Here is a 26,696-nt window from a genome sequence, read left to right as displayed (position 1 = left end):
AACTTTACGTTGTTGTTCCTGTCTTTGATATGGATGTACAGTCTGTTCTTCCATACTGCACACCCTGACTCAAACTATTTTCACCCATGTCCTGGTTCATGTATCAATATTATAAAGGGTACGAAATCAAAATGATATAAATCCAAACTTGCTCTGAATTCATTCAAAACAGAAGCCTACAAATATCTGGAATAGTGAAGAAAAAATATGTTATATACAACAAGCTTTGGAGTAAAATATGTTTCTGTATCATGACTGGATAGGTTACTCCAAAAATTGGTTTCTTGTTCAAATACATTACGTGATAATAATACCTTAGGACAATGTGTACGAGATGGAAGGAGATACAACCATTACTCTGTAGAAGGGTCATCTGCAGTCCCCTAAGGTATGTCAGGCAGCTTTGAACTCTTTGATATAACCTGGTTGGAGTAATCACTCCATATATCTATAAGTGGCTATCTGGGAAAAAAAGTCCCTGCAAATCAAGTGCAAGTACATTTGAATTTCATTAAAATATGTATAATTTTGAACACTTGTGATTAATACTAAGGGGTATTTTCTACGGCCAAATGCATTATACCAGAAAATATATGAACTTTTAAAATAAACAAAGGAGATAGTGCATACATCATCATCTTTTTTCTTTGGCTTCTCGTTTTTATCCTTCTTGCCCTTCTTTTTCTTTCCTTTCTTTCCTTTCTTTTCTTTTTTATTTCCCTTTGTTTCTTCCTGCAAAAAAAATTATGACATTATATTTTCTTTGTTATCAGACTGAACTTTCCCTGTTCACAATGAATATATTAACCAGTTCATTCATCTAATTCCCATGTTCCTCCACATGATATGCAATATACACTTAATGCTTTGCAGATAACATCACAATAAAAAAATGCACAGTTATTAACACTGAATGTTTATCATTGAAATAACATCTTTTTTCCTACTTGCAGCAGCATTGGTCATAAAGGGTCATCTGTGTTGGCCTGGATGTAAAACAGCATGGAAAAATCTATGCAGTCATGAGCTGAATACAAAGACTTAACCCACATTAGTAAAATATAAAAAGTAGGTCACACTGATCTTCTTTGGCTACATTAACTGAGATGCAAACCATTTTCAAGTTTTACATTTCACACATAAACTGCACCCCATAAGAAACTTAAAACAGAAAATTACAAGCCATTTCAGCATGAAATAAAGGTTATAGTGACCTATTTTTGCAATAATGGCATGCCTCATATCAAGATACATCCCCTAAGTTTCATGACTCTAGGTAAAATAGTATGCATACTGCAAGCCAAAAGCTCCCTTGGCAGTAAGACAAACACACAAATTTAATCAAAGCCATTAAGATATTAAATGTGTTAGTACAAATGAACAGTCCCTGAGAAATGGACATAAAACAAAATATTTAATCCAAGTCATTGAAGTAAGATTTTGGCAATAATGACCTACTTTTGCAGTGAGATTACAGTGCTAATAAAGATGCATTCCCTAAATATGTTTGTATGTACACAGCACAACAGTGAAGGATATAATATAGGATGCTTATCCACTTGGACAATATCCACGCATACCATAATAAAAATATAACTATCTTTCATGTCTATAGCATGAATTGTATCATCTTGCTACTGAAAATTATGCACCAATTTAATGTTATGACATCTTTAACTCATTTGGCCCCAGAGGTTTTTGTCATTTTCACCTGAAATGTGCATAGGAAAGACATTTGGGGGGCTATTTCTGAATACATCATAATACATCGGCTTTCAACAGATTTTCCATGAGACTAATGCTTAGTTGTATTAGAAACATTGTTTTCCATTGGTTATTTTGCTTGCGCATGAGCAAAGGATCACTGGTCTGTGTGCAGTTAAGACTGGTCTGCCTTAGATCTGAGGCCAAAAGGTCTAAAATCCGGACAAAAAACTGCATTCCGACCATGAGCAAAATCAGGTCCAAAAAATGAAGTTTTTCCCTCTGTATTTTGTAGTGCAACTAGAACTTCCAGATTATTTGGTAACATTTAAGAGCTATATCTGTCTGTTTTTTTGTAATACCACCCACTTTGGTGTATCTTAAATGGCCTTGATGCTGCAGAGCTTGGAAATAGGGTGCAACCTCATCATGCCTATAGAAGGGATCGGGGCCAAATTGGTTAAGGTAATCATTTGGAGTCCAGACCTAACCCATCTTTGAGGTAATTATTTTGAGTCCAGACTTAAGCCATCTTTGAGGTAATCATTTTGAATCCAGACCTAACCCATCCTTGAGGTAATCATTTGGAGTCCAGACCTAACCCATCTTTGAGGTAATCATTTTAAGTCCAGACCTAACCCATCTTTGAGGTAATCATTTTGAGTCCAGACCTAACCCATCTTTGAGGTAATCGTTTTGAATCCAGACCTAACCCATCCTTGAGGTAATCATTTGGAGTCCAGACCTAACCCATCCTTGAGGAAATCATTTTGAGTCCAGACCTAACCCATCTTTGAGGTAATCATTTTGAGTCCAGACTTAACTCATCTTTGAGGTAATCATTTTCAGACCAGAACTAACCTATCTTTGAGGTAATCATTTTGAGTCCAGACCTAACCCATCCTAGGGGTAATCATTTTGAGTCCAAGCTAAACCCAACTTTAAGGCATTTTGAGTCCAGACCTAACATAGCTTTAATGTAATCATTCTTAGTCCAGACCTAGTCCATCTTTAAGGTAATCATTTTTAGTCCAGACCTAGTCCATCTTTAAGGTAATCATTTTGAGTCCAGACCTAACCCATCCTAGGGGTAATCATTTTGAGTCCAAGCTAAACCCATCTTTAAGGCATTTTGAGTCCAGACCTAACATATCTTTAATGTAATCATTTTTAGTCCAGACCTAGTCCATCTTTAAGGTAATCATTTTGAGTCCAGATTTAACCCATCTTTAAGGTAATAGTTTTGTGTCCAGACCTAAACCATTTTTAAGGTATTAATTTTCAGTCATGACCTAACCCATATATAAGGTAATACTATTTAGTTCAGACATAACCCATCTTTAAGGTAATAATTCTGAGTTTAGAAATAATTTCAAGACCAAATAATGCATTTCTGAAATTTCGTGAACTTAAAATCTGAATCTGAATGTCAGAAAATGAAGACTGTCTATAATCGTCATTAGAGAAAGTCACAAAATCAATGTACTTTGAAGATCTCTTTGTTAACTCTACTAATGAGCCCAATATATTAACACTGATATAATCCAAACAACATGTAGGAGTTTCAGGTTTTAAGCTTAAGCTTGGATTAACTGTTCAAAATGTTTCAAGAATACAGGCTCTGGTGACATGTCATTAAATAAAACACAGAGACTCGATTACTCCAGTTGACACAGCTACAAATCAATACTTATAATTGTCTGGGTAGGTAAACTTTGATAGACTGGCATCCCATCATGGAATCATGTACTACAGCTGCTACACACTACTGAAATTTAATCATATCCAATTCTTGGAGACATTTAGTTTTAGTTCACTTTAAACTTTTGCATTCATAAATTGCCAGTTTAGGTTTCCCATTTCATGCCTGAGAGATGATTTTATATATTTACTACACCACAGAAACACAGTATATGCAATAAAGTCAAACATAAAGTGTGCTCACAGATCTATGATCCCCTGTCTTACAATTGTTCTGAATTTCTACCCAACTGATTCAAAGGTAAAACTTGCAAAATTTTATAAAGTGTGATATACTGGTCCCATTAATCTAATTTTGAAAACAATCTGTTGCAATCATCAATAGGCAACTGCATATAAAATTGCAAGACTTCAATGTAAACATTGTATGAGACACTGAATAATCACAAAACTTAAAAAAAGTCACTGAATCATGAAATATAGGTCACATTGACCTACTTTTGGAGTGTGACAGGTTATAAAAAGATTCTTTGAATTTCCATCATAGACAATTGAAAATATTGAAAATCTTGAATGAAACGAACCTTAGCTAGAAGTTCTTGCTCCAATTTCGCGGGATCTTTCTGTTTGAAAATAATAGCCGATCCCCCTTTATCTGCATCAGGGAACTCTGGGAACTTTCCAGTAGCATCCCTGTAGAAGACAGAAATAAAATAAAGTCAAATTTGCACCAATGGACATCTGTATGTAAATTAAACATGTGACACCTTTTCTTTTGTCTCTATAAAACTGGTTTCTAGACCCTGCACAGAAATTTTCAATCATTTATATACAACAGACATCCCTATGACCTGATGATCTGTCAAACTGACAGGTATGATTGATTTTGTTAAGTGCATCTGACAGGATTTGTTTTGGGATAGTTTTCACTATGTACAATACACAATTTCAAATCTTTATAGATTTAACATTTCTTGTCAACTTTTAATATAATTTTCAACACAGATTAAAAATATCCAAGTAAATGAAAAACACTTGGTTTTTCAACCAAAAAATGTGTAATTTGAAAGAAATTATTCTGCTGATGATTTGAAGGAACACTATTTTTTCACAAGGTCAGTCTTTCTATATAGAGTAACTATATAAGTCTGTCCAATGTCTGAAGCACCAGTTTTTGTTATTAAATATTTATTACATTTAAAATTTGTTACAGTAAAACCTGTCTTGAGAGACCACTGCTATGAGAGACCACCTGTCTTGAGAGACCAGGTTCTCCATGTACAGATTTAGAGATTATATAGTGTTATAACCTGTTATGAGAGACCACCTGTCATGAGAGACCATTATGTTTTGGCAGAAGAGGTGGTCTTTCAAGACAGGTTCCACTGTATTACACTTGTTATTAAATTGCAATTTTATAGTTTGTCCAATGGTCACTATGGATAGAATTTGTCGGCACTGTATACGACTTAAAACATCACCTCCTTGATAAAAAAGGGCTGAAAAAGCTTATACAGCCAGGGATATTTTTATAGTGGGCTGAGCTAAAGGTCCTCAAACATTTTAGATAATTATGTGTTATGATATTTTACATTATTATGTGTTATGATATTTGACATCATTATGTGTTATGATATTTTACATAATTATGTGTTATGATGAGCCTACGTTTATCACAAAAATATCACAATGTTTATATTATGATTCAACTTATTAGCAATGAATCATTCTCTACAATGTTACATCTCACAATAGATTCCATTGATAATGTTTTTTCCCCACTGACCACTGTTTGTACATTGTTATCATTATCTGAAAGACATACAACAACTGAAATGCACCAATGTTGTATATACAGTTTATTATGGTAAACATGCTACTATGCATTAGTGCTCAGTATTGCAGTGAACTGAAAATAGAATTTAATATACTGGAAACAGATTTTGATTTATGGTGGGTGGTTGGTGGTATTTTAAATGAATATGGTATTGCCAATCAATATTAATTTTCTGATGTCATCAGTATCCTGAATCTGGTGATGATACATTTTTCATGACAGGTGGTCTTACAAGTAGTGGTCTTTCAACAAGTCAGGTTGTACTTGACTATAGTACACCCTCATTATAACACTGTTCATGCTGGCCATAAAAGTGGAGTACCTTAAAGGTGAGGTTAACCTTATGTTGCAGTATTTTATACACAATCTCACTAATAAATAATAAAATGGAGTTCGTGACCATACCTGCCTTAATTTGTAGCTTCATACATTGATTGAGTAATGTAGTAAAAAAATTGATCTAACTATTCATAATGAAGCATCAACTTTATTTTAACTGTGTATAATGTACCACTCAAGTGCAAAATAGTTGAGACTCAGACCAGATAATGCATAACCAGTATTTCCCTGTTTGCTAAAATTCCAATGTAGAATCAGTACAGGACCTCATCTACTGACATTTAACTTGGGATGATCTAGTCAACATTACTGAAGTTGTATACACATGAAACTCAAGTAATTATGAAACATCTGATACTGCTTTATTAATAGGAGGATCATATATTTTTTTTATATAGGTCCCACTGTATCTATGAATGGGAGATATAGAGTTACCCATGGCCATCCACCACACCCCTTTTTAAAATGTCATTTCTGCTCAAAAGTTCTGGATGTATTTAATATATGCCTTAACCAAATTTGATTTAAAAATGTTAGTTTAAGAAAATCGAGGACAAGTTTGACTGTCATAATTTTCTGACTTTTTTTAGCACAGGTATGGCCCCTGTTTAACTCAGAACTGAGCCCTTGAAATCCCTCATAATAATGGAGTCATCTGTGTTACACTGACGTATTCCTACTTTACCAGTATTTATCTAAACACAGTGATTCCTTGCCAGGTCACATTCCATATTTAACTTTTCATCCATCTGCAATGTAGCCACTAGAGCAAAGGGATGCTACTCTGTCAGGTAAGTTAACTACTAATCTCGTGTCCTTTCATCCACCCAATTTTAATCCATTTTATTATTCAATCATTTTTTTAAAAAATATATGTAAATAACCAAAATACCAGATTTAAGTTCTGATATATTTATTCAGTTTTACTCTTCAGTTAACTTTTTGCATTCTTTCAGCTAAATTCAATGACTTTTGGTAAAATTTAAAGCATTTTCCCACAAGGTCAAGGACAATTTTTCAAGGTAGTTTGAACAATAGTATCTTTACACATACTTAATCTCAATACAGCCTCTCCTGTATCTTTCAAAGTACCTGGTTCATATTCAAAAGCACATGGCTGGGTCAGTGCAACCAAAATATGCTAATGTCTTGAAAATGCTGATGGAAACAATGTTAGAACTTGTAAAAATAGAAAGATTTTAAGTCAGTTGGCAATACCTAATAAGAACACTCAATTATTTCTCATTAGGAAGAAAGCTGGAATCAAATAATGATGCATAAGCAAATGCAAAAGAAAAAATTTACATGTGCAACTATAGTCCTTGCCTTGCATCCATCTTTATCATGATTTGTTTGCGGTTGCATGACATGATCCCAAATATATATAAAAAAATAACTTTAATGTTGACGCTAGCAATCATAAAAAAATTTCAGATGCTGGTTCATTTTGATGAAAACAACAGATTCAGCAACTGAAAATTTCAAGGTTTGACCTGTTCTCCACCAACATGAGGTCAATACTGACCATAAGTATAATGTATATCTGAAGAGGAATAAATGACTGAAGGGACCCAATGCTTAAATGAAGAAGTTAGTGGATATAGATAATTTAAAGATACAGAGAAGCTTGTGGAGATACATTATTTAGAATAAAATAAATCAATGATAAGTCTGAAAAGAATGAAATAAAAATTAAACTGGAAACCACTCCATAAAATGCCAGCCTATAATGGGTTGACACTAAACTGAAAGTATGACTTGAAATATAAAATTTCCACAGTACACATTTTTGTGGAAATAAAATGTGGCAAATACTTGGCAAATTCTAGCACCAACCTAAGTTTTGATGTAAGAAAGAAAATATATAGCATAAAATTACACATCATGAACCAGTTGGACCCAGTTAAATTATACTGAGTTAAATGAAGACTTATAAAACTGATAAAGCTTGCTTGGCAATCTATTATGATGTACCATCAGTGAATAGGACTCTCAGAAAATTTAAACAAAGTTTAATGCATATACCAGCACTCAATAAACTAAGGTATCAAAATTGGTTCTATGCACATACTGGAACTCAATAAACCAAGGTATCAAAATTGGGTCTGTGCACATACCTGCATTCAGTAAACCAAGGTATCAAAACTGATTCTATGCACATAATGGCACTCAATAAGCCAAGGTATCAAAACTGTTTCTATGCGCTTACCAGCACTCAGTAAACCAAGGTATAAAAATTGATTCTAGGCATATAACAGCACTCAGTAATCCAAGGTACCAAAACTGGTTTTATGCACATACTGGCACTCAATAATCGTAGGTATCAAAATTGGTTCTATGCACTTACCGGCACTCAATAAACCATTGCCTGATTTGGTCCATCATCATTTCCTTCAGATCAGGTCCCTCACCTTCACGGATCTTGTCCCTGATAGTAACAATTGCTTGTTGATACTCATTTTCATGAATTTTCTGGGTGATTCGCCTCTCCTGCTCTGTTTTCAATGCTAGTGCCTGAGGTGTGTTCTTCATGATGGGAGGCTGGGGTGGGGGAGCCTGAGATGATAAAGAACAAGTGTGGAAGAAAACATGAAATGAGTTTACGGAACATGGATGTGCTTTAACTGCCTGAAACTGACCCAGAGAAGAAACTTAATCAATGTGTGACTGATGGAGAGACACACCAACAGAGTATGGTGAAACTATATGCCTCGTTACTCTTATGGTGGGGCATTAAAGCTACCAAATTTATTTTAATGACATTCTGTGAAAGTTAATACAACAAAATCTATTTCAAAGAAAAAAATTCTCACATGCAAATATGAACAAATAACTGTAAATATAAATCTATATTTACACATATATTTGCACAGTTAAACATTGTTTTTTGATGTTTATCCACTGACTGTAAAATCTGCATGAAAGTTTCGTAATTTTTTTTTTAAATTACATGCATTGATTTGTTATGTGCACTTATCTAGTATTTCTCCAAGCATTTAGAAAGTTAATGATAATTAGACTCCAAAAAAGACACTTTAAGCTGGTATCTCTTCATTAAAAGGGTGCCATTTCATCATTGTTTTATTATTATTGTTTATTGCAAAATTAGAAACGAATGGGTGTAGTTTACTTGTAAAATTGTAAAAATGACATCTTTTATATCTAGCTTGCCTACAAGTGTAAAAAGGGCTTGGTAATTAAAACTTGCCTACAAGTGTAAAATGGGCTTGGTAATTAAAACTTGCCTACAAATGTAAAAAGGACTTGGTAATTAAAACTTGCCTACAACTGTAAAAAGGACTTGGTAATTAAAACTTGCCTACAAGTATAAAAAGGACTTGGTAATTAAAACTTGCCTACAAGTGTAAAAAGAACTTGGTAATTAAAACTTGCCTACAAGTGTAAAAAGGGCTTGGTAATTAAATCTTGCCTACAAGTGTAAAAAAGGCTTGGTAATTAAAACTTGCCTACAAGTACTTGTTAATTAAAACTTGCCTACAAGTGTAAAAAGGGCTTGGTAATTAAAACTTGCCTACAAGTATAAAAAGGACTTGGTAATTAAAACTTGCCTACAAGTGTAAAAAGGACTTGGTAATTAAAACTTGCCTACAAGTGTAAAAAGGGCTTGGTAATTAAATCTTGCCTACAAGTGTAAAAAGGGCTTCGTAATTAAAACTTGCCTACAAGTGTAAAAAAGGCGTGGTAATTAAAACTTGCCTACAAGTACTTGTTAATTAAAACTTGCCTACAAGTGTAAAAAGGGCTTGGTAATTAAAAATTGCCTACAAGTGTAAAAAGGACTTGGTAATTAAAACTTGCCTACAAGTATAAAAAGGACTTGGTAATTAAAACTTGCCTACAAGTGTAAAAAGGACTTGGTAATTAAAACTTGCCTACAAGTGTAAAAAGGGCTTGGTAATTAAATCTTGCCTACAAGTGTAAAAAGGGCTTGGTAATTAAATCTTGCCTACAGGTGTAAAAAGGGCTTCGTAATTAAAACTTGCCTACAAGTGTAAAAAAGGCTTGGTAATTAAAACTTGCCTACAAGTACTTGTTAATTAAAACTTGCCTACAAGTGTGAAAAGGGCTTGGTAATTAAAACTTGCCTACAAGTGTAAAAAGGGCTTGGTAATTAAAACTTGCCAACAAGTATAAAAAGGGCTTGGTAATTAAAACTTGCCTACAAGTATAAAAAGGGCTTGGTAATTAAAACTTGCAATTAAATCTACCACATAAGTGACTGTTCACATTAGTGAGAAATAAATATATGTAAGATAACATGTTGTACATCACTCTACAGGTCAAGTCTTCTCTACTTAAACAAATCAGTCTCATACTAAAACATTACTCAACACAAGAATGATTGTATAAAAAAAAAACTGTTAACCAATCTGTTGCAAACAACACAAAAATAATTGTATACATCAAAACTAAACCCATCAGCTGAAGACAAGGCAAGAAGAACAGCAAAGATAAAAAATGTGAACCAATCTGCTGTAGACAAGACAAGAATGACTACATGGATAAAAAATGTGAACCCATCACCCATAAGTTGTAAACACCACAAGAATAAATACAATAAAAAGAGATAGTGCTGTACTTTATATATATAAGCATTTAGTTTCAGAGTAGGAAGATTGTAAAATCCCAAGTGCTAGTGTTTTTTTTTTTAATCAAGTCAAGATACTCATGATACTATATCTCACAGTGTGAGAAATGACCACTGAATATTTGCCCAATCTCACTCCTTGAGATTAACTGCTCACATAAGATATTTCTTACACTTACAATTAATCCTTGTGATAACTTTTTAAGAGAAGACCATGCACAGGAGGGAAATTTTCATAATAAAGTACATATTTGATACCAAACAGTCATGACTGTGTACATATTCCACAGTTACATCAGGGAAACTCCTCAAAACTGAAACGACAATATACCAAAATCCCCATAAGATCAATTCCTTTTTAGTCCTAAATTTTTCCTTCTATAATATTAATTTTTCACCAGCAAACTGACCTTGACTCTAAATACTGAAACAAATTTCTATCCCAAATTACAATTTTACCCCCCCCCCCCAAAAATGAAAATCAATTAAAACTTGTAAATATATTTTAGCTGCTAAATTCCTGACACACAATGGAACATTAATGATGGTTAGCAAGTACTGTTGTGGGCTGACGAGTGAGACCAAGACCCCAAAAATGTCCAAAGCTTAGAACAATACCTGACATGCATGCTGACACAGATTAGGACTGACAACAGATTAATCTGAAGTCTCTGTACCATACCAAATAGCCAGCTTTTCCAGCGAATCATCAATAACTAAGTGCTTGTGGACAAACCATTGAAAAAAAAACTATATTTTTTGTAAGCCATTCATTTGTATACATAATCAACAGAACATTGTTTGATTGGATTTTTTTAAGGAAATATAAGGACTTTATTTACCAGGCATGTGGCTAAAAGAGACAGACAAAGCAATAGTCATGTGACCTGTGTATTTATTCATGTGACAACTGTATTTATTCATGTGACAAGTGTATTTTCATGTGACCAGTGTATTTATTCATGTGACAACTGTATTTTCATGTGACAACTGTATTCAATTCATGTGACAATTGTATTTATTTATGTGACAACTGGATTTTTATGTGACAATGGTATTTATTCATGTGACAACTGTATTTTAATTTGACAACTGCATTTATTCATGTGACAACTGTATTCATGTGACAGGATGTGATTTTCAGAAGGAACATGTATTGTTCAGTTTATTCATTAAATACATGTATTAAAAAAGCCAAAGCTTTCTTAATTTTGTGCACTCTTACACACACAGACAGTGATTCCCTCATAATTACATTGATTTTCTCTCTCTCTCTCTCTCTCTCTCTCTCTCTCTCTCTCTCTCTCTCCAAATAAGCATTTTGAAAGTGACTTTTTCACACATCTGCAAAGCTTAAGTAAATGAAAACTTCTTAAAACCTCAAACATTAAGTCCCATGGAGTTTTGCTCCTGAGGGGTTTCACTGTAATACACTGCAATAGTGAACCATAAGAAACATTTATTGGATTATACATCCATGAATAGATAATTTTGAAAAGAAAATCAGATCTTACAGAATATATTAAAACTTTACAGAACAATGTATCAAATCTGATAGAACAATGTATTAAAATCTGTCAGAACATTGTATCAAATCTGACAGAAAAATGTGCCAAATCTGATAGACACTGAAACCTGACATAGCCGTGACCTCAACATCAAAGACATACAAAGTTCATAAATAGCAAAAACATTTATGGTTTTTTTTTACATTTTCTTACATTTATGACCATTTTTAACTTATATATAAAGGACACATGTCTGTAATGAATGCATTGTATGGTCCACTGTATCTCCTTTAGGGGGTGCTCACCAGTTAATATGTACTTTTGCTAGAGTGACATATATATAGTGAAGTAGTTCGCATTTAAAACATGCACAATGGAGAGAATGTTGGCATACCTCTATGCTACATTAATGTAATGTGGATGATATTTCTTTGGACATTGTACTTTTGGAAATTTTACATGATTTAAGCACACTGATAACTAAAATGACTGCTCCCTTGTGTTAAAAAATCAGCCTGAATTAGTCTAAAGTGCACTATACATAGCAGCTATTAAAATAGGGAAACTGAATTTTGCCAGACTAGACAATACCAACTTCTGAAAGTGCAATGAATGAATTACCAAATATGTAAAATGTAAACAAAGTTATCGGCTCTTTTTTATACAATTTACCTCTGAAGTTCAGGAAATGAAAATGACTAAGTAGAGCTAGCACTTTTTTGAAAGGTGCACATCTGAAGTAAGGCCAAGCTGTATACTCTATAACCCATAGTACACCCATCAATCATACACCAAAATAAAGGGAATTAAAGGTTATTTGAATTATACCTAAGATATACAAGATCTTTTTTAAATAGCCAGTATAACCAGTGATGAAAGCCAGGGAGATTCTTTTTCTTTAAAATCTTAACCCTATGCAAAATACAAAACTGTAGAGCGCCATCTTATAGTTATTGTTGTAGGGTTTAATGCCATTTCTCAGCACACAATAGGCTATACATGGCAGCCAGTATTAATGTGGAGGAAGAACCCGGAAAAACCCTGGAAAGAATCACTGACCCACAAGAAGCTACTGGCAAACTTTTTCACATACAAACATTGGCCGAATCGGAGACTCGAACCCACACAGACAGAGGTGAGATGGTAGTGATCCATAACGGTATTTCCTTTACAGAGGTCCAACTATATTCTTATTATCACATCTGCCTCTTCTATTTGGATATGACAGTATTTTACATTAATACACTCTCATCGATGAACAGGATTCAGATCCAGACAGTACAGTATATATAAGTCAAGACTCACAGTATACTACACAGACCCAGATCTGCCATGGAATAATGCATATCAGGAGATATGTCTCAATGCAGTTTGTTACGAATAACCATTAGAACAAACAGCACAGATCCTAAACTGCACATTATGCAAAGGCAGATTGTGGTCAATGCTGTTTGCAGTTGGACCACAACTTATAAGTGAATATTTATGGTATCTATTTAAAGCCTTGCTTTCAGATCTAGACAATATTAAAGACTAATAAATTAAAGTGATGATTTCTTACCATGTCTTTTAAAATTTTAATTTACTTGTAATCAGTGTACTGTGAAATCAGTTAACTGTAATACATAGAAATGTACTGTTTGCTAATGATGTCAACAACTGTCACATCTGAACTTATGTTTGAGAATTTTTATAATAATATTTGTGCTTTTCATTCATGTTAACAATAAATGAAGTGTTGTAGTCAGGACATGAGAAAATACATCTATTTCTACAAGTGTTAAGATTCCTCAAAGTAGTGAGAATAGAAACTTACCATTCCAATGAAAATCAGTTCATCGTCCCTTTCCTTTTTTGTCTTCCTACGTTGAAAAAATCCTTTCCAAATCTGCAAAAGAGTTATGTTTAACTTTAAAATCTGACATTACCTATCAATTGATCCTAAACATTTTTTTAAAAAAAAGGTCCAAGCAAAATTATTTCATTCAAACACAAATTTGTTAAAAAGGGGCAAGACCCATTAATCATATCTGAATTTTAACCTCATTGTACAATTATTTCATGTCATACCACTCCGGTGGCCTAGTGGTTAGAGTGTCTGCCTCGGATGCGGGAGGTCATAGGTTCGATCCCCGGCCGAGTCATACCTGAGACTTACAAAAATGGTACTAACAGCTGCCTCGCTTGGCATTTAGCAGCATTAAGAGGTTAGTGTTAGGACTGGTCGGCCTGGTGTCAGGATAATGTAACTGGGTGGGACATCATGCTACATGTCTGCGGCATGATGCCCCAGTGCTAGACATCACTATAAACTGCCACATTGCAGACATCACAGTGATATGACTGAAAAATTGTTAAAGCTAAGTTAAAAATCAAAATCACATCACACAATTATTTCATTGGGTACACCTGTTAGCTAAAGTAAATGTAATTTATCGGTTTAGAATTACATATAGAATTAACAGTCTTGCATTTTAGTATCTGAGGGCACAGATGGATTATTGTGATGGTTTAAACCCAATGACTGTAATAGACTTTACAGTCTTACATTTTAGTATCTGAGGGCACAGATGGATAATGACTGTAATAGACTATACATGTCTCATTACTTGCAAAGAGAATGAGGCTATTATAAAATTTCTGCTGGAGTGAATTTTTTGATAATGAATTACATATAAATTTTTCTGCATATTTACTTCCCTTGAATAAATCTTGGAAAATAAATTGTATAAAAGGGACACAAAACATTGTTTTTAAAATATGATTACTATAAATATTTTATTTGTATTGCCATGAGAGGAGACATTTATTCATTGTATCTAACCTTTCAACTAATGATTTCACTAATTTCCTTTGAAAATGAATTTCATGTCTCCTGCAATGGCTATGTTCTTATATGTTATTAGGCTTTCCCATACCTGTTTATGTTTCAGGTGATGATATGATGCAAAATTGTGATGTAGTGAGGGTCACACAGAGACATAACATACATAATGGGTCTGTTTTACTGTCTGGTTATAGGATGTCAATGTTGCCAAATCGAAAAACACAAGACTGTTATCCAAATCATAAACTTTGGTCAAACATATAGCGAAAACAAATCTCCATTGCAATGCATCATACTGGGCATTTATTTTACGTTTGTGCAAAGTTTCCATCAGTGTATCATAGATTTTACTTCTGCAAATTCTGACATTTAACTGATCAGTGTGCTAAAACAGAAGTAATATTTAAAAAACATACAGTGAATCAAGGCTCAAGGTTTTGAATCATAAAAAAGTAAATAAATAATGCTGCAATGGCAAGTTATTGACTGCTCATTATGTTCTTTTCAATAAACTATCTGCAAAATATGCAAGATTGGCATAATTATTTTATTTCAATACTTCTGTTGTTTTCTTTCATTTTTTTTCTCTCATTTGAACTTACTCTTTTTATGGATAAAATATCAAACTCCTGTTCTGGGATTAATTCTGGTTGGGGAGAATTATAGTACTTATTGTGTGTGTTGATAATACAGTTACTTGTATATTGTTTCTTTCTTAACTTTTGTACTTTTATTTAACAAAACATCAAACTTCTGTAATCAAATGAAGGTACAAATCTTGAGTTTTGGACATCAGGAGCCACTTTTCTAAATCAAGGCTCTAGCTTCCATGAGAAATAAACATAGGGAAATTAAGTTTAATTAAAAAATGTTCATTAATGAAGCAATACAAAACCCTATTAAAGCGATGGGATAAAAAATCATATCACATGGTCACAAGGAGACAGGCTGCATATGATATCCAAGGATACACAAAAGAATTGGCATTTTCTGAAATTAGTTTCTTTTTGCAATTTCTTGTTACCTTCTGAATTCTCGTGGCTGCCACATCTTGGTCAAGAGTGGGTGCCCCATGCTGCTTACTGGCTTCAATTTTTTCTGATTCCCTAATTTCTCGCATGAATTTTGAGCGAAGTCGACCTTGTCTAGCCCTCTCATTAACCTGGATCAGTCGAATGGCCTCATCAAAGGTAATTGGTATTTCGTCTTTCTTCTACGGTACAGAAAAAATCCATATTACACATTAATATGTTATGGGTCTGAGTTGATGGAAGTGCTAGACAATATATACTGTATCCAGTTTACCCAAATAAAGAAAAAGGCTTGCCAAGCTAAATGCACATATAGTTCAAAACATGATTTCAAAAAGTGATCACCTTGTTCAAAACATTGCAAGATTATTTTTGCATCAGAATCATAGTCAAATTTAATAAAACTACAGTAAAACTTATAAATGACCAACTCCTAGTGTCTAGTGAAACTTGTTTCTAACAAAAATTTGTTTATTAAACTACAACAAACAAATAAATTACTTGATTACTGCTAAATTTAAAACATTGAGTGACATGAACTTTGTACAATGGACAATATCAAATTTGTTTAGAACATATCATTTCAGCGCTTAAAATACATGATAGTCCAATGCCTGGGGCTGGTCTAATTTTAGATTGGGCCTGTCCTGTAATCTAAGTGAGATGCCTGTCAGGCTTGAAGAAAAATTTATTTTTAATTTGCCTCTGAAAACTTTGATTGTAAATGTATTTTCACCATGTTGACATACCTGCCTTAACACGGCGTAATCACCACAGTCCTACATGAAATTGAGATCTGATTTTAATCAGACTGAAGCATGGTGTGTCATGCTAAAATTACAACTTTGTACTCCAAAATCCCTGGCATGGTCATGTTTTGAAAAAACATAATTTTCAATAATCTTAAAAAAGACAACCCAAAACCCCACTTTCAGTATATGCCTGTTACATGTAGCACGTATCAATGGTAGTAAGTCATGATTTGAGCAGATGTAAATAAAACTATCCCTTGAGCAGTTTAAATAGTGGCAATTAAAGATAAAGAGGTCAGGTATAAACCACCATTTCACATATTACTTAACTGGCTGACAATAGCAGGTGAGACATGTTTAAAAGCTGCAGTGGGTGAGCCCATTGTGCTAATCTGCATAGGTACTGGTAGGATCAGGAAGTGGAACAACCCATTATAGGTCAATCAAAGAGATGCTAGATGCATGTACAAGAACAAAATTATTACATATTATTGCCTTGAATGAGATTGTTGAAGCCATATGTGTTATACTTTGGACAAGTTTGTTGACAGTGGTAATGTTTCTTTAAGTCGAATTTTACTGCATAAACAGTATGTAAATCATGACCATTTCAGTTGTTGGAAAAGAGTTCAAGTGTAATTCATTTTTGAAGCCAATTTTAGGAAGGAATTAGCTATCAGCAAACCCCCCAAAAATTAATTTTCAGAACTCTTGGTTCATGGAGTTTTACTTTGTGAAGCACACCAGTGCAGAGATGAACACTAATGACACTTGCATTACTTCCAAAACCCTTTGAATCATATTGAATTTATATTTGAACTGTAGCAATTGCAACCTTGTGTGACAATATTAAAAAAGGGGAAATTTTGGGCATGTGGAAATTGAAGTCCAGGCTTGTGTAATTTCAGTCAGGGCTTGTGAGTTTGTTTAAGTCACCAGCCCTGGTGCCTGTGTCTAAAACAGTTTTCTTTTGAACACTGAATTTGTACAAATCTGTATAATTAAGCCAGTTAATAACATAATTTTTCCAAATCTATGTGACTAAACAAGTTCATAATGTAAAATTTGTTCAAATTTGGAAAATAAACTGTCATAACACATATTTGAAAATCAGCTGTTGGAAAAAGCATATATTCTGCAAATATCTCAAATTATTATAGTGTGGATGATATTTCAGCTAAAGTTTATTTTGAATGCTATGTGAAAGGTCAATGTACTCTACTTAAATGTGAAAGGTCAATGTACTCTACTTAAATGTGAAAGGTCAATGTACTCTACTTAAATGTGAAAGGTCAATGTACTCTACTTAAATGTGAAAGGTCAATGTACTCTACTTAAATGCTCAGAAATAATTAAGTGTTTATCAGTCAACCACTACTGGAATTTTAGGATGAAGTGACTTATCCTTTTGGACAAAATAGCTGAATAGTGAGAAGTGGCAGCAAAGCAAAAAATTATATGTTGACATACATACACATCTGTGTGTTATGTGCTTGTATGTGTGTTTGTGTGTGTTAGTATACATGGGCTTCTCTTACTTTTAACTATGTCCTCTATTTTCATTATGCATATATGTATTTAACACTGTTTTTCAGCAACAGTAGAAAATTCTTTGTCTTGCATGTATATCATGAACACAATGTACAGATGTAATATATTCAAAGGCAGTGTATTCAAATCTGAAAATGGGTATGTTTGGATGGATAGATGTATATGTTGATGGCTGGCTGGACTATGGCTGTATGAACATAAATAAAACAAACTTGTATTACATCCATCATTGTAATATGATTACACATCAACATATCAATTAATAATTCAAAGAGACTGCTACAGTGGACTAGTGTTTAGAGCATCCATCTCAGATGCAGGAGGTTGTGGGTTTGAACTCCAGCAAAGTCATACAAAAGACTTACAAAAATGGTACTAACATCTGCCTTGCTAGGTGATCAGCATTAAGAGGTTAGTGTAAGGGCTGGTCAGCCTGGTGTCAGGATAATGTGACTGGGTGGTATATCATGCTACATGTCTGTGGCATGATGCCCCAGTACTAGACATCATTATAAACTGCCACACTGCAGACATCATTGTGATATTACTGATTTTTAAAAAAAAACTATGTGAAAAATCCAAATCACACACAAACACACAATAATTCAAAGAGCTTTACAACTCTGATGATTCATAACACACACAGATCTTAAATATATTAGTACAAATGATAACTATTACAGCATTTTACATTTTATATATTTCTTTCTTGCTACTCTGGTAATTTTATCTTATAAGAATAACTAGATCACTTTATTGTAATTAAAAACTGGTAAAAATACTTAATCAACTGCCACTTAAACAAGGAATTTTGCCAGAAATTGATAAAATCAAAAACATTTCCAAATTGGTTTTAAACAATGCCATGAATACATACACAGGCATCTTCACTCCAAAGTGTTCATCTATACAAAAACCACAGTGGTCACTGATGAGATGGATGAATTACCTCAACTTTTCAAATTCTAGTCGATTAACTATTTATATCTATTTGTAGAATTAATGACAATGTAAAGTTTCTGTGTTCATTTGAATTCATATGGCCAAAATACAGGGTGTTTTAAAAAGGTTGAAACTTAAATTTAAGCTTCACAATTACAACAAAAATATTTAATTAAATAAGTGTTTTGTCATGTGTACCTTTCACATTATTATTTTGTATTAAAGGGAATCATATTTTCAGAATTTACCCAATACTAATTTCACACAGTATGACCAATATCTAATAATAGTAATAATAATAATAATAACAATAATAATAACAATATTATTGTTATTATTATTATTATTATTATTATTATTATTAATATTATTTTACCTCTTTGTCTTGAGGACCCAGCTTTGACAGAATCTGTCCAAGTAATCTTTCTCTCTCCTTGAGCACCTCTGCTCTCTCACTAATGAAGTGTCTGGGAACTGGGATCTCAACATCATTCTAAAAGAATTAATATCAGTAATTAAAAATAACAATTAAACTACTATTGCACATATATTACCATACATACCAACTTGCAAATTGCACTGACTCAGATCTGCCAAATTATGATGCACTGGCACATCTGGGTTAATTATGCTTGCAGTTTGATTTTATGGATAAGCAAGCACATACATTAGGTCAATCATGAGTGAACTATGAGTGAAAGATGTAGCTAATGTGTGGAAATATCAGACAGTCCCAATATAAAGATATAGCTAATGTGTGGAAATATCAGACAGTCCCAATATAAAGATATAGCTAATGTGTGGAAATATCAGACAGTCCCAATATAAAGATATAGCTAATGTGTGGAAATATCAGACAGTCCCAATATAAAGATATAGCTAATGTGAGGAAATATCAGACAGTCCCAATATAAAGATATAGCTAATGTGAGGTAATATCAGACAGTCCCAACATAAAGATATAGCTAATGTGTGGAAATATCAGACAGTCCCAATATAAAGATATAGCTAATGTGTGGAAATATCAGACAGTCCCAACATAAAGATATAGCTAATGTGAGGAAATATCAGACAGTCCCAACATAAAGATATAGCTAATGTGTGGAAACCTTTGACAGTCCCAATATAATGATATAGATAATGTACTGAAATGTTTGACAGTCTCAATTTAATGATATAGCTAATATATTGAAATGTTTGACAGTCCCAATATAATGATAGAGCTAATGTACTGAAAATGTTTGACAGTCCCAATATAATGATATAGCTAATGTACTGAAATGTTTGACAGTCCCAATATAATGATACAGCTAATGTATTGAAATATTAGACAGTCCCAATATAATGATGCTCCTGTTCCTTCAGATTTGGTTGTATAACCTAGCAGAATATGAAATAATTATTTTTGGACCACCTTCAAACGAAAAAGGTTTGAATTTTAAACTTTATATTTTATTACTACCATTACAATATTCTGAACTAAACAAACATTCCAATGAACTTATCATTTATAAGAGCTAAAATTCCTGATGACAATTATTTTTCAATAGCTAATGTAAGTGAATCTGATGTTTTTAATATGTTCATTTGGTGAGTATTAATAAATCCTCTGGTTTAAATGGTATTCTTAAAACTGACTGTACCAGTAATAACAAAGTTATTAATGCATATCATAAATTTACGTATAATGAGTGGTAATTTTCCAGAAACTAAAATACAGATCACTCAGAAATGAGGAGATTTTAGTACATTTGTATCAAATTTTAACAACAGGTATCATTTTATTAAAGATCAATAAAGACATCTACATGTCCACACTGAAGTACACTTCAGTCATAAATAAAGTATCTTATACGAGTGATCATTTCAAATAAAATTTATAAAACTAGTTGAATAATTTCTATCTTTTGTGAGTATTGATGAACTATCACTTAAAAAAATAGAAATATTTACTGAGTTTCATATTTGACAATGCCACAGAACACTATAATGATGTTTATTATACCTCCATTTTACACGATACCATATCACATAATCCTATTTTATGTATTACACATAGGAAATCGATGATAAGAAGATATTAATCTAAATAACATGCAAGTAATTTGATAAATTGATATCAATATACATATCAATACGTTTCCTTTTAAAGTCATTTTATTCACTAAGAAACATTTTACTTCCTGTAAAATATGATTGAATATGGATGAGAATTCATACTTTACAACATTCAGGAAGTCATGAATTTTGAAAATTGATAACACAGTGCAAGGTCATTCATGTATAGAGTGTAATCAAATTCTGAAAGGCCAATCATGTATATATGATTGTATATCGTACAATCAAAAATATTCTACAATGCAATTCATGTATACTGTTCTTCTATATATTTAATTTGTATTATTTGTTGGCTTTTCTTAATGATTATATGTTATATACATTGTCCTTGTCCAAAATCAAGTTCACTATGTTCCTGACCAGGTGTATTTATTTTGTAAAACATGATACATAGCTAATATTTCTCTGAGTGTGGAGTAAATGTTCAGATCATTATTAATTTTAACATATTTGTCCAAATATGAGTTAAAAGATAGTCTTGATTCTAACCTCAGAATGTTCTAGAATGGAAAATTCTGTTAAGTGTATTATCAAAAACATTCTACAAGGTCATTCATGTATAGTGTATTATTAAGAACATTCTACAAGGTCATTCATGTATAGTGTATTACCAAGAAGATTCTAAAAGGTCATTCATAAATAATGTCTAATAGATTTTCAAGCTTCACTGCTTCAGGAATTCTGTTAAAATATGAATATATCAATTTTAATAAAAAAATTTTTTAAAAAGAAATAATAATTGTTCTTAATAAATAAATAACAGAAGTATATCTTAACCATTGTTCACATATATTATCAAGGTGGCACTCAACAGTTTCATACTGTACATAGGATTTGATTTTCAAAGAAAAAGATTTCCCGCTGTTTACCTCACTGGTTATACTGGCTTTAAAAGAACTTTTAATTTCCTTTATTTTGGTGTAGGATTGATGGGTGTAATATTTGTCATAGAGTATATAGCTTGGCCTTACATCCTTACTTCAGATGTGTAAGCACCTATCAAAAATCTGCTAGGTCCATTTGGTCATTTTCACTTCCTGGACTACATAAGTAAATTGTAAAACAACGGAAGCCAAAAACGTTTCTTTTTTTTATACATTTTTTATGTCATTCATTGCACTTTCAGATGCTGGCTTTGTCGAGTCTGGCAAAATCTGTTTTTTCTATTTTAATAAATGTGCAAAATTTATAGTATACTTTAGTGCATTGTTATACTCTCCTTAAAAGGGCCTCAATGGAGAATAGTCCTTGACTAATGAGTCAACCTCAATAAATAAAGCATTATTATTATTATCATTACTCCAGGCTGACTTTTAGAGCACATGGGAGCAATCATTTTGGTTAGCTGTTTGCTTAGTTCGTGTACAATTTCCACAAGTACAGTGTCCAAAGAAATTTCAGCCACAGTAAATGAAGGTGATGTAGGAGTATGCCAATGCTGGACATATTGCAAACTGAAACAACTTCACCTTATACTTGTCACTTTCTCCAAAGTTCCTATTATCTGCAGAGCACCCTGAAGCACACAAGTAAGGTGCATGGATACATAGGTAGTTCCTGTAAGATATTATGAATTAACTATTAATTTCTGGCTTTCTACATTATGTAATTTTGTCTGATCTGAATGCTTGTTATTAAGGCTTTGTAAAATTTTTTAATTATTTAAGTTCATTAAATAAATTGTGGGGAATATTAACATCTAATTTCACTTGAATGTGTTATTTTCATCAATATTTATAGAGAATTCAATCTCAGTGTCTCCAAAGACTCTCAGAAGTTTATTCATAAAAACTCAAATGGGTAGAATGTAAAGACAGACTGAAGTATCATATTATGCACAGGCAGGAATTTACAAAATTTTCTCTCCTCACCCACTTCAAAAAAGTATTATGACAATATTCATATGAATTTGCCACACCAACTTACAGGAGTGAGTTTTAAGTCTGACAGAACATCATCAAAGTAATGGTACTCAGAAAATTCCATGTTGACCATTTCATGCTTCAACTCCAAAATTCTTCCCATCACACTGTCAAGAACATGACGAAGGACACGCCGTTTCTGTGGATGTACAATCTGGTCATAACACTGCTCCAATCTGCGGAAAATCTGAATGTACTTGATGTACATTGTAGCCAGAAACTGGAAAGCGGCAAGTCTGTCCTGAATAAGTACAAAAATTAAAACAAATTTAAATGCAATTTCCATTAATTTTCAAAAGCTGAAAAACATTTTTATAGTGTGAATTTAAATGAAATCTGATGTGACTCACTGCATTGTAAAATCACAGAAAACTGAAACATCCACCCACTCCTCTTGATGAATACTGGTTATAAAATGGGATTAACAACCTTTTTTTACAGGTACAAGTTTTAATACATGAGTCGTTACAGAAATATATGAAACTGATAGCTATATGTGTTCATATATATATAGCATGTATTTAACTCTAGGAAACAAAACACAATAGATTAAGTCTCAATATCAATTGCTCACATCTTACTGCAATTCCAAGACATTGTATAAAATGAAAGTACTTGGCATACCAAATAAAGCTCATTAACTGCACTCATCTGACTTGATTGTTTAATGTGTCCCAAATCCAGGAAAACAAATTTTCTAGTGCTGTGTCTTGAAAGTTAACATGAAAGATTTCATGATACGTGATGACTTCACTTACCTTTTCTGGCTTTCGTGGCTCTGCTGGCAGTTCCTGTTGGAGCAGGTCCATAATGGCTGACTGGGCCTCAGCCCATTGTTTGTTGTATGTGCTATACAAATAAAGTTGATTTACTAAAATTCTGTATAATATGGTGACTGCATAAACTGCATATTAACTGAGATACTAGCTTTAAAACTGATACAGAAAAAAATTTAATTTATTCTTAAAACAAACCTTCATAATATACTTAAAAACACTATGCATTTATTAAAGGATTATATCATTACAAATCTTTCAAAGCCTAGCTATTTTAAATCATTAAAACTCTTTCAATGCCTTGCTATGTTTCTGAATTACAGAATTGCATGTACATTTTCCATTACTGTGATCATGACCCTGCAACTGGGTGCATAACTCCAGCAAGCGACACCTAGGTATAATATCTAAATTGCTTTTATTAAAATTTTGTTTAAATATCTTAAGTGTTTAAAAAAGTTTCATACCATGGACAATAAAAAGAAAGAGATGTTGGCATTTTGAATCAAGTGGGAGTTTCTTTAGTAACAAGTCACCATATTTGCATGGGTAAGTCTATGTTTTCAAGCAAAAGTTATCATGCAGTTCAACATCTTAGATAATCTCAATAATTCTGTGAATTTCATGCATGTATACAAGAGTTCTTCCTTTTTATTTGTTCAATTTTATTGGACGCAGATAACATTTTTCGCTGAAACGGACTGTTCTAAAAACCAGAAAAGGACAGTGAGCAAGCTGTCTGCAAGCTGAGAGAGAGAGAGAGAGAGAGAGCTTCAGCTTGTTCCTCCCCGCGGGACAATCAGGTTAGAAATAATGAAATGTTGAAATGGAATGACAAAGTTTTGTGCTTCTCTTTTTAAATACACAATTTATGCTTTTCTGTTGGGGGTGGGGTACAAACAAATGGGAGGATGTGTAAATACTATAGATATCCGAATACCTCCTACCCTTAGTCCTACAATGGAAGACATCTTCCCTGATATTTGTGTTTGGGTCGACCGAAAAACATAAATATCAGGATAGACGTCTTACATTGTTGATTAAACCGACCATACTCATTTGTGATATGTATCATCTCACATAATTTGTCACTAGTTGTGTATCAATGCTTGAAATGCAAGCAGATAATTACATTATTACCTATGTGACATTGTCAATGCTGCTTCATACGTAAATCAGCTGAAGAACTCTTCATATTTTACAGGCAAGGAATGCCGTCCTAATCCATCCTGCACCCTATTTATAACTGTCGTGATAGTAACAGGTAGACTGGTTACCCCACCTATGTTCGGGTTATCTCGGTTAATTATTATTTCGTAAATAGGCAAAGTAGTCCAAATAGGAACTGTCAATATGGTCTGGTTCTGTGTTTGGTATGCTTGCAGATTAGCAGGCCGTATCTCACGGAGTATATGAAACAGGGAACCAATGCTGTCGACATAAATATCGTACATTTTAGGTACGGATAATTAAACCCTTTGTTTATGTGTGTTCCTACAACATTATCCCAGGTTACTTTTTTTCTTAACGGAAATAACCAGACAATGTTCCAATCAACTAAATCGAGTTTACTTCTTAACGCTCCTATTCCGGTTCCTTTTTCTGACTGGTTTACAGATAAATGTGTACAAATCACTCTCTAGGAACGAAGGTTTAAGTGTCAGAATTTCCGTGTGCAACGGCTGTTAGTGGGTTACCTTTATTGAGTTTGACAGATTCGGGAAGTGGTATCTTGCTTCATTTGGTCGATTTTAAGTTTTGAAAAGATTAATCGGAACAATTAGGCAAGCATATTATAAAGGGACAAACAAATATAAAATATGCTCAGGAATGTAGTGTGCGAATTGAAATGGTTGGCTGAAGAAGGAAACGAGCCGAAAACAAAAGTCACTCACATAAAACTCCGCAGGCGTGTTTTTTCTTCTTCATGTCGTTATTAGACTATATCAGTTTGTCGTAACCAAAGAAGGTCTGCCTTATCTAATGCCATGAATGACTCGAATTTTGATGTATTGCCACGATATTGACAGAAAATTAAGATTTATTTAACCAGTGTGGTACCGTTTCTCTTTACATGCCATTTGCCCATTGACTTGTAGTTCGAGTTTCCTCTGAACCTTGCCACCCTATTTTGATATTTGGACATTTATGTTGGGGTGTAGGGTCAAGAGTCCATTCCCTATCGAAAACTTGGAATTCGCCGACACCATTTGGTGTCGGCATGGGGTATCGGCTTACTAGATGACCCAGGAAACTTGAACGACCTTTCATCGAGATATACCTGCATGAAATTGATAGGAATATGATTTATTGCCTCAGAAATTGCGGTCATAGCATTTGTTATGTCTTTAATCTGCTGACAGACGAGTCACGTGATATCAAGAATAAACCATTTCTATAGTCTGACTACATCCCCGTTTGTTTGTACCCCCTACAGATTTAAAAAATGAGAACATTTAATGTGATAGAAAGTGCACAGAACTAAGTCAATTGAATCATTGATTTATAATTTCTAACCTGACTGTGACCAGCTTGGTACTAATGCTGGCATACCCTGCACCATTTCATGCGTAACAGACTTTCCTTACTAACACGGTGCCATATTGCGTACACTATAGGCTAGTTTATTCCCATTAGACAACATAATGACATAGTTCATCCTGTTTGGCAAATGCTGAATAATTGTGTAAATTATATAACGTTGAGAGTTTGGAATTATATCTCTCTGCATACATGAACATAGAAATTAAACCGCCTGTTAAATCCACATGAAAAGCATAGTTGTCATTTTCCTTTGCTTGATTCGACATTGTAAATATTGGAAGCAGATGACTTATGTATGTACATGTCTAGTCATGATACAACCCTTTGCTGTAAATGGACTTGTCCAGAAACTGGAAATGGATCCAAGCATGTCCGTCCATTGCACTGAAAACTTCCGTTAAGCATGAAATGCGCATAAGATGATGGTGTTAGGGCCATCTACTCAGAGTCAGGTTAGAAACTATAAATCACTGAATGAATTGACTAAGTTCCTTGCACTTTTTATCACATTAAAGGTTTCCATTATTTAAATCAG

The 26,696-nt window shown here is 33.2% G+C and overlaps 2 protein-coding genes across 8 annotated transcripts in view; one reads left to right on the top strand and one right to left on the bottom strand.

Annotated features, from left to right (window-relative positions):
* The window catches only part of LOC149799737 (dynein regulatory complex subunit 11-like), a 46,363-nt gene extending 21,469 nt beyond the window's left edge, over positions 1 to 24,894 (bottom strand). For all 3 annotated transcript variants that reach the window (XR_016421225.1, XR_016421226.1, XM_089959109.1), the window contains exons 1-9: positions 24,758 to 24,894; positions 23,600 to 23,690; positions 22,846 to 23,082; positions 19,178 to 19,294; positions 15,550 to 15,738; positions 13,515 to 13,586; positions 7,929 to 8,137; positions 3,990 to 4,098; positions 631 to 732 (exon numbers count right to left, since the gene is read on the bottom strand). Coding sequence is in view for 1 of the 3 variants with exons in the window: in XM_089959109.1 (XP_089815235.1) it covers positions 631 to 732; positions 3,990 to 4,098; positions 7,929 to 8,137; positions 13,515 to 13,586; positions 15,550 to 15,738; positions 19,178 to 19,294; positions 22,846 to 23,082; positions 23,600 to 23,690; positions 24,758 to 24,768 (1,137 nt within the window). In the remaining 2 variants the exon portion in view is untranslated. The remainder of the gene's footprint in view (positions 1 to 630; positions 733 to 3,989; positions 4,099 to 7,928; positions 8,138 to 13,514; positions 13,587 to 15,549; positions 15,739 to 19,177; positions 19,295 to 22,845; positions 23,083 to 23,599; positions 23,691 to 24,757) is intronic.
* Positions 24,895 to 25,256: 362 nt separating this feature from the next.
* Positions 25,257 to 26,696, top strand: part of LOC149799734 (B-cell receptor-associated protein 31-like) — an 86,618-nt gene continuing 85,178 nt past the window's right edge. For 3 of the 5 annotated variants that reach the window (XM_089959108.1, XM_089959107.1, XM_089959104.1), the window contains exon 1: positions 25,264 to 25,401. The gene's annotated coding sequence lies outside the window, so the exon portion shown is untranslated. The other 2 variants (XM_089959105.1, XM_089959106.1) reach the window with 2 other exon arrangements.

The sequence above is a fragment of the Sinohyriopsis cumingii genome, chromosome 5 (genome assembly GCF_028554795.1).
Source record: "Sinohyriopsis cumingii isolate HCF-2022 chromosome 5, ASM2855479v2, whole genome shotgun sequence".
Taxonomy (NCBI): Eukaryota; Metazoa; Mollusca; class Bivalvia; order Unionida; family Unionidae; genus Sinohyriopsis; species Sinohyriopsis cumingii.
This window is presented reverse-complemented; position numbering and strand designations above follow the sequence as displayed.